Source organism: Solea senegalensis, linkage group LG7 (genome assembly GCF_019176455.1).
Source record: "Solea senegalensis isolate Sse05_10M linkage group LG7, IFAPA_SoseM_1, whole genome shotgun sequence".
NCBI classification, from domain to species: Eukaryota; Metazoa; Chordata; class Actinopteri; order Pleuronectiformes; family Soleidae; genus Solea; species Solea senegalensis.
This window is the reverse complement of record NC_058027.1, coordinates 4,574,263-4,584,029: the sequence shown is the minus strand read 5'-3', so window position 1 is coordinate 4,584,029 and position 9,767 is coordinate 4,574,263. Positions and strand designations below refer to the sequence as shown.

The following is a 9,767-nucleotide window of genomic DNA, read 5'->3' as shown; positions in this document are numbered from 1 at the left end:
TTCATCACCTTTTCTTTCAAGAGATTTCAAATGAATGACAACGCACTGCTGCACAATTACACAAAATGTAACTATAAACTGAAAATAATTGTTTTTCCGTTCTTCAATTTCCAACCGGCCACCTGACTGACATCATATTTCAGTTGTTGGTGTCATTGATGAGCAGGTGCAGCCACAACGAGACGGGAAGAGGTAGAAACCATAATTAAACGGAAGTTTGTTTTAAACTGAGGCCTCAAAACCATAAACTTTACTGACAATATTGACTTCTGGACCGAGGACAAAACCCAAACCAAATCCATATATGCAAAAGTAGCAGCCATTATCATTTTGACACATTTGTAACTTTACTGCACTCGTTTTGATACAACACAGTTAAACCTCACATAATTGCTTATTGTGTAGCCGATTATATTTCCTTACATTTCAACAGAAATATATACAACATCATGACGTAATAAAACTCATCAGACGGTGATGAGCGGGGTGTAACAAACAGGGATGCAACTAACGATTATTTTCACAATCGGTTCATCGTTTACTTGATTGATCCATAAAATGTTCAGAAAATGTAGCTCAGTGTTTCCCAATGTTCAAAAAAACTGAATCAAAAATGATTCAGTTATATGGAACAAAAAATGAAAATAATCACATTTAAGAAAACTCTTTATTATCCAAATATCGACGAATAATCTATTACATATTTGATATGTTCAATGACTAGACCTGCATCCATTCATCCATTTATATTATGATTTTTATTTTCAGAAAATTCAACAAAACTCTCTATAAAGATACGTTTCTTAATAGCTTTTAAGGAAGAAAATAGAGAAAGACTGAACATTAAATGGTTCAGTGCCTGTTTCTATACAATAACGCAGTATACAATTCCATAATTCTGACAAGCATAAAGAAAGACAGAAAACTGAGGTGTGTCTCTTCAACGTGATTACTGCTTCCTAAAAATTAAAATACACAATAAAAAAAAAAGAACACTACCACCATGACACCCAACAGCTAAAACCATCTAAAATCAAGACACACAAACACACACACACACATACACACACAGTCAGTAGGCCTCACATTCAGTTAAAGGTGAATTTCCACATTATTTCTAAATAACACACAGTCAGGCAGCACATCTGACTCACAGTGTTTGTGTCTCACCTTCAGAATGTGACCAAACCTGATCGAGCTGCAGTTAGCATGTATTTACACACACATACACACATACTGTATGTGGAATATTGTATAAAAAATATTGATTCTGGTGGGGAAATATTTGTTCATTTTTTAAATATTTTTGTGGCGTGAGTTTTGCTTTACAACAAAAAGGTACAAATGGTATTGGGCTGCTTATACCGGAAAAGGTCCAGTGTGTAACAATTAGTGACATCTAATGGTGAGACTGGAGAATGCAACAAAACAGAGGACTCCTCCACTCCATTTCTGTAACATTAAACATGGCAGCTCAAGTTCTTAAAGGCTCACTGACCATTTATACTCGTCGCACGATGACGGACAAAACGAAGCAACACCACTGGAAATCGTGAGGGGGCAGTAAAGAGTCAATAGTCCAATGTAGAGTGTATAAGGGTTTAAAAAATGGTGGAAAGTTTTGAGATGGTGCGGAAGCAAGCTGTTAAAAGTTGTGCCGGACATACCATGCGTCATCAAGCTCTATTCCCCATTAATGGAATAACTTACATTCCACCGCCGCTTGTGTTCCTGTCTTCAATGGTCGCCATGTTTGTTGACGCATGTCACTCGGCACTGCCCTCTAGCGACAGTATTGTGTAACGTCCATAAGACACGGAGGAGGTACAGCATGTAGGGTTAGGGTTATACCCTGAGCTATAACTAGCGTATAATACACTTAAACTAACATATTTATGGTTAGTACATTCAGGGTCTGACAGTAAACCCTTTGTTATTGTTACACACTGGACATTAAAGATGCTATCAGCAATGTTATCTTTTTAGCTATCTTCCTGCTACTGTTAGCATTCCCGTCCCTTCTCACTACACCACCACATTTGTCAAAGTGGGGGAGGGCATTCAGCAAACAACCAGTCTAACCTCACAAGCAGAGACGGGATCACCTCTTTGTGGTGCTCTGGTTACGTAGCGGGCATAAGGATAAGTTGTCGGATGCTGGAGAAGTTTATCCTGAGATTTACCCACAGATCCCTGAGACTGAGATAATCATGTCACAGAGAACACAGTAAAAAAAAAAATCAGTGAGAACACAAGTATTTCTTTCTATTTCTGAAGGGATTGTAACTGTTGACCCCGCCCACCCTTTTCCAAATAACTTTTTTTGTTCCCTGTCCTTCGCTAACTGACCCCCCCGTCGCTACTTCAAGTCACACCAATGATACTGTACTGTGATGCACGACCCAAACCAAAACTGTGATGCATTTCATATTTATCTTTAGTAGCCTATACGTATGGCACATTTTCACCCAATTATGTCATAGCTAGGCCTTTAAATGTCGTTCGAGCCAATAAGGTCACACCTTGAGTAAAGTGGAAGACGGAGGACAGTGGTTGGTCCTTAGTCATCGTAGTCCCTCCTCGGTGGTTTATTGTTTGGCACGGGTGGTCTGTCACTGTTGCGGTCGTCGTACGGTTCATCATAGCGGTCATCATAGCGCCGGGCATCATCGTAACGACGATTATCATTGGAACGCTCGTCTTGGTCAGGGTAGCGGTCGCGGCGGTCAGAGTAGTCGCTGCGGCGGTCGTCGTAGTCTTTGCGGCGGTTGTCGTAGTCGCTGCGGCGGTCGTCGTAGTCGCTGCGGCGGTCGTCGTAATCGCTGCGGCGGTCGTCGTAATCCCTGCGCCGGTCGTCATTGCCGCCGCGTTCGCTCCGCTCTTCGTAATTGTCGCGATTGTCCTCCTGCCCATCAGCTCGCCGACTCTCACCATTTCTCGGCGGCTCTTCCTTGTCCTCGTACTCTTCCTTGCGGACTCTGAAACGTGGACACGCGATGGTCAGGTGTGGTGAAGGGTTTTTGTTATTGGTGTATTTATTAAGACACATTAAAAAGTGTTTAAAACCAAACCATAGCTGCGCTGAAACTACAAAAATGCAGCTAAACTGTGGGTCAATCACTCGATTTCACATTAGTTATTAATGTAATTCTTGCTCCTTATCGAGTCGACCGATATTGGTTTTTCAGGGCCGATATCGATACACATTACTACTAGTTAATGAAGAAGATAACTGATATTGATATTTGGAACTGATACGCATTTACAGTAAAAAAAAAAAAAAAAGAGAAAATAATGTGAATTTTACAAACACCATAAACAACATCAAATTTAAATTTAAATGAATGAATAATTAAAGTGAGCTCCCTCAGGTCAAAGTAATGATAAATAATAAAAATTTGGGAAAATTGACAACTGTTTTACAAGAACTGTAAACAAAAAGCAAAATATGGTTTCACTATGTCTCATAGAGCAGTACAGAAGTATAATATCAGTGATTATGATGACTTTTGTCATGTTTGTGTCAGCGGTAAAAAAAAACCCACCAAAATGCAAACCAATCTTTGTCAATGTTGTGTAAATCAGCTTTTTAATGGGTTCACCTGGGCCGGGAATCAAACCTCATGAACGGCTTATATCGGGTATTAACCTTTGGGGGGACACTTCTCTTCAGGGGATAAATAATGAATTGAATGAATGAAAGCATTACCCCATGGCGTATGCCTCCCGCTCCTTCTTCTTCTTGTGGTGGCGGCAGCAGAAAAAGGTGATGATAGCAAGCAAGAGCAATACAGCGATGACGACGACGATGATTATCGTGGTGGAACCAACGTTAATGGAAGCTGAAGGATTGAAGAGAAGATGACAACAAAACAGATATTAGCTATTATGATGAGGAAAATGCAGAAATTTGATATTTTGATGCGAATGCTGTTTCCAGATTGTATTTGAAAGCTGAACTCGGGGGCGGGGCCTTACGTGGCATAACGGACAGGGTGATGTTGCAGGAGGCCGAGCGGATCTTGTTCTTTGAGGTGCAGGTGTAGTATCCGGATGTTTCTTTAGAGATATTGTACAGAGACAGGATACCGCCCTCTGAAAGACAAAACACATGCTGTACATGTCCCTACAATACCTTTACAGTTACACCATCTTACGTCATAGAAAACATAAATCCAAGCACATCATCTGAAATTAGCAAGGTGCCAATTAGGGCTAGTTCCTAAATAAACTTGTGTACCAATGCCATAAAATTGCATTTCATTTGTAACTTTCATTTGACTTCAGAGGATATTGCATGTGCGTACACTCATTTCCTGGAGACTTCCTCTAACCTTGACCATAACTACCACTTCCCTAAACTTAGAACCAGGTCTCAATTACTCTGAAAAGTACTTTAAAGTTGTGGGGTCTAGACAAAATGTCCTCACAAAGATATAAATACAAGCGCACACACACAGTCTGGTTTCCATGACTTCAGAAGACAGGATATTGACTTATATTCATTTCCTGGAGACATAACTGGCCTAACCCCCAACTTCATCGTAACTGCTTGATTTTTGCCCCTGTAATGTGACTGTGTAGACAGATTTAGGTCCCCACAGCATGAGTAATACCTGGAACGCACACACACACACACAAACACAGATACAGAGAGCCCTGCAGCAACATACATCCTTCTCCCTGATGACCTGCAGCCAGGCAACAACAACAATAGTCCTAATTCCCCCTGAACCAGTCGCCAAACTAAGTCGGCATTGCTTGTTATTGTGAAATCAGCCTTTGCGACTGACATCTTTAAAGCTAGACTGAAAGTCTGCCGCACCTCTGTGGACTGGTCGTGGTTTGTGAGGGATAAACAAGAGACTGAGCAAATATCTCACGCTATAGCTCAATCGTCCTGTGTCATGTCACCATTGATACTCACTGTCGGTGGTTCGGGGGTCCGCGAGACGAGGCGCGTTCCGCACGTCGCGACTCTCCCACTTGTAGGTGGGTGGTGGGGAGCCTTCCTCAGACCTGCAGGTCAGGTTGATGTTCTGGCCGTACTCTGCCTTACCCTGGATCTCACAGATGGGTTTTGACGGCGCCACTGGAAAAATAAAATTAACATTGTGCTTAAAGATCTACCATTTATTCACCGTCACATCCTGGACAGGTCAAATCCTTCAGCTTACATGTGAGATACATCAGTCCCTTAGCTCAGGGGTCTCAAACTCATATGACCTGGGCCACTGAGTATCTAGTCTGGTCAGTATGACATCACCATATTCAATCATGTTTGTGTTGATGTAGAATGATGTATCATTCACAATAAAACGTATCTTTATTAAAAAAACGTGACATATATAACGTGATATTAATTGGCAGGCCGCATTGAAATCAATTGCAAGTGGCCCACAAGTGGTCTGCTGTTACCCATGAAGGTCAAAGAGGGTCAGGTTTCCTTGCTGACACTTGGGAAGTGTCACAGAGACACTTGTTAGATGTTTTAAATGTGGGGAAAGTTCCTACAGTGCCAATACACTCCACTATCAAACAAGGTAAACTATTGTTTTTTTTTTTTAAATCCTGAATCTGGATCTGTAAATTTGGATACCACAAAAAATAACAGAGAAACATGACCTCCTTGGCAATCCTGTACTGGTTTGATTCATAAAAGGTCAGAAAATGTTGAAAAATCTAATCTAAATCTAATCTACCAAAATTATTTAGTTTTAATGATTTCTTTGTCCTATGGAGCAAAGAAACCTGGAAAATATTAACATTTAAGAAGCTGAAAAACCAGAGAAACCCGTTTTAATCATCATCAAAAAAAACCACAGATGAATCGATTATCAAAATAGCTGACAATTCATGGAGTTCGCATGTTCTCCCTGTGTGTGTGTGTGTGTGGGTTTTCTCCAGGTTCTCTGGATTCCTTTCAGTCCAAAAACATGCAGATTTTGGGATTAGGCAACATTGGACACTGAGAGTGGATGGTTGTTTGTCTCTATGTTGTGACCTGTCCAGGATGTATGCTGCCTTTTGCCCCATGTCAGCTGGGATTGGCACCAGCGACCCAATCGATGTGGAGCATAAAGTGGTAGAAGATGGATGGATATTTATGTGTGTTTGAAACAATGAATTGCCAACAAATATGGTCAAATTCTGCTTTGACACAAATAATTTGGCTTCAAATGAATTAAATGACCTTTTTTAAATCTAATTAATCGATATATATAATGTTTCACATTATTCATTTCACATTATTCAATATAATAAAAATTATTATTATTATCAATGCAACAGCCTTTAAAAGCAGGTCATCACAGATACCACAATATCCTAAGACCATATCTTGTCTCATGTCATGATATAGTTTATCTTCAAAGAAATAACGTCAGACACAAAGTTATGAAGTATGGAATGGATCTTGTTTTTTTTTTTTCTTTGAATAAGCTGCAACGTCTCTGTCAAATTCAGTAATAAATTAAAAAATGCAACGTTACCTAGAACCACCAAGCGTGCGGTGTCTGCCGGCGTGCCCTCGTCATCACCGGGGATCATGACGCGGCACTCAAACACTTTGTTGTCCGCTAGAGTGATGGACGACAGTTTCAGGTTGGCCTTTCCGGAGGCAAGGTTGAGGTCCAGAAGTGCGCGGCCTTCATACATGGACTTGATGTCTGTAGTTCCGGGGTCAGAGTAGTAGGTGAGGATCACCGTCTGTTGCGCGACAATAGCTACAATTAGATGATTATTACTCACAATGTGACGGATACAGACGGATACTGACCTCCTTAGCGTTCGCTTTCTCAGCCTCAGCAGACCATGTGATGATCTTGAGACTGTCAGCGGGTTTCGTGGTAGTAAAGGTGCAGGGCAGCGTGATGTTGTCACCCCTCGCAAACTCGTACGTCTCCAGCGGGATCACCACTTTGAGGGCACCGACGCTCGCCATCACTGCCACAGGATTACACAGAGTCACATTCATATACAGTGTATCCTGCCATTCTTCTGTACTTACATACAGAAAACACCAAACATCTATTAGAAATAATTACAAATATCCATTGTAATTATTTAAGTTCTGCAGGAATTCAAGAACCCCAAAGAATCTCATTCTATAGATCTGAAAAGACCAATTAAAATCATATTGCAATCATAATATCTGTAAGTAAGTAATATTGTTCAAGTAATTGAATATTGGGTCACATCTTGATCAATAAAAACCTGTTTGTTTGGGGGGGTTTTTTCTACTAACCTTTTTTCTTCTAATCTAAACTATTCAAAATTGTACAAATATGGTAAATTTAAGACGTGTTGGTTTAAAAAAAGTCAGAGAATTGGAACTACTGCCCTTTGACTCAGTTCATGTTTTTTTTTTTTTTCAAATAAAGTCTTTTGAATTCTGTGAGACTTTTGCATGAACAAACAATTTAAAAAAACTTTTTTGTTCATTTACTGGGCCAGATGTTTAACGCTGGCAGGCCACTTTTTGCCCCCGAGCAACCAGTTGCTGGCCACTGCAACAATTAATCAAATGTGATCATTCTGGAGTATTTTTGTGATTATCCAGCTTCTTAAATGTGAAAATGTCCTGGTTTCTTTGCTCCATGTAACAAAGAAATCATTAAAACTGAATCATTTTGGTCTGTGGTTAAAAACAAGACATTTGAGGTTCAACATTTTCTAACATTTTGTTGACCTTTCGTTGAACTAATTGATAAATCAGTAGTAGAAGGTACTTAAACAAAAAGCATTCCACAGTGATCCCATAAAAAATAATATCACAAACATGCATCAGAATGACCTGATTGATGACTTTAATAATTCACAGCCCCACCCTCTCACCCACATACACACAGAGAACAGGGAACAAAACTAGCTGAAGGCGTTCAGGATGTTTTTCTCATTGTCTTTTATGACCGTAAACATTTAAAACTCTTTGTATTTTGACAAAAAAAACAATTGTAATTTTGTATTTTTTTTGATGAAGGAAATCATGGTTGTATTAAAAGCAGAAACGAATGTAGGACAGTTAAATAAACTTCGAAACCAAACGAAAACCAGTGCTACCCCTTTTTTCAAATTTAGATTCCCAGTTTTAAGTCAGTGCTGTAAAAGACAACAGGTGTTCTACAGAAAAATCAACATTCGACTGATGATTTCAATCCTTTACATTTCACTTAGTTGGTTTGCATTAAAGCAGTAACCCCGCCAAACACTGAGAAGGACACGTTCCCAGCACATAAACAGGTCCGAATGGGCCTGTTCCGTTGTACAATAAGGTGCGCAAACAAACAGGTGTGGCACCTCGACAACGGACAGACACGGACGTTATTTATGACACGAGGACTCACCCAGACACAGCAGAAGCAAACCAAAAATCCTTCCCTCCATGGCAAACACTTGCATGTCCTCAACGTTGACCGTCAGTGGTTCCTCCGCGACGGGTCGTCGCTCATAAATGAAACAGAGAAACGGAGCCGCCCGGTGCGCACGAGCATCGATACCCGTCCGTCAGCAGGGTGTGCCTCCCCCGCCCCCTCCCCGCTTCCACGTGATTGACAGCGCTCTCCGCCAATCAGCACAGCCGCCGCGGTTCAGGTAACATTCTTGCTGCGCCCACCTGACGTGTTTCTGCTTGTCTCTCCTCCAGTGAGGAGTATGCGACTCTTCCAGGGATTCTCCTCAAAGGAAACTGTGTTTTTCTAAACTTTAACACAAGCACATGGGTTTTACACACAGTTTCTGCTTTACTGTGTTTGTATTCTAATGTGATCTTTTTTGTGTTTTCTACAGTTCCGGAAATTATTAAATCTCTTTTAAATTTCAACTTCATGTTGCCAGACTGAGAGAGATTAAGGGTGTTAAAGGATTGATAAAACCAAACTCTAGACACAGTTGTTGTTTGTGGTGCAGCGTCAAAAGTGCTGTTGGAACAAGAGAAGCGTTTTGTCCTGTCGGACTGGTTTGACGAGGATTTATCACCTGAAGGCACACACACACACACACACACACACACAGACTCTCCATTGACATCCATTCATTTGGACAGTCTAACTAAAGCCTGATCCTATCCTTAACACTAACCTAAACCTAAGTTCCTCAGAAATGGTTAAGTTTCTGTTTAGGACCAGGTTTCGGTCTCCATGAGGACTACTGGTCCTGACAAGGTCAGTGTTAATGCCAGAAAAGGTCTTAAAAAGGTAACAAATACAAGAACACACACACACACACACACAGAGCGAGAGACAGGTTCTAAATGATATACCTAACAGTTCACATTGTGCTCCACAAAGATGAAGCAGCCTCTTGTGCAGCAACTTTAAGTTTACAACAAAAAAGACTTAGAAATGATGTTGTGGAAAAGGAAATGTGGTCAAATCATTTAGATGACCTGTTTAAAAAAACACAACAACTGAAAACTGCTGGAAAACGCTCACCTTTTTCCAAAGTTCTAGTTGTTTGCTGAGCAAACTAAACATTGTTTGTCGTTTTGACCTGAAGTACTAGTTTCTGGTCATTGTCACATTTGTAGTAGTAGCCACAGCAACAGCAGCAGCAGCAGTAGTACTAGTAGTAGTAGTAGCAGCAGCAACAGTAGTAGAAGTAGTAGTAGTAGCAACAGCAGCAGTAGTAGAAGAAGTAATAGTTGTAATAGTAGCAACAGCAGCAGCAGTAGTAGAGGAAGTAGTAGTAGGAATTTACATGAAGATTACAATAGTTCCAGTTTGATAGCAGAAGTAAATTATAGATTTCAACATACAGTTAAACATATT

General features: G+C 40.5%; 1 protein-coding gene across 1 annotated transcript; it reads right to left on the bottom strand.

Annotated features, from left to right (window-relative positions):
• Nucleotides 1-648: 648 nt before the first annotated feature.
• Nucleotides 649-8,522, bottom strand: LOC122771894 (cell surface A33 antigen-like). The gene is made up of 7 exons (XM_044029458.1): nt 8,346-8,522; nt 6,779-6,945; nt 6,492-6,708; nt 4,928-5,092; nt 3,979-4,095; nt 3,710-3,842; nt 649-2,978 (listed from the first exon to the last, which is right to left on the bottom strand). Exons 1-7 carry the CDS (start codon nt 8,398-8,400, stop codon nt 2,561-2,563), a joined length of 1,272 nt encoding a protein of 423 aa, XP_043885393.1. The 5' UTR covers nt 8,401-8,522; the 3' UTR covers nt 649-2,560.
• Between the last annotated feature and the right edge of the window lie 1,245 nt (nt 8,523-9,767).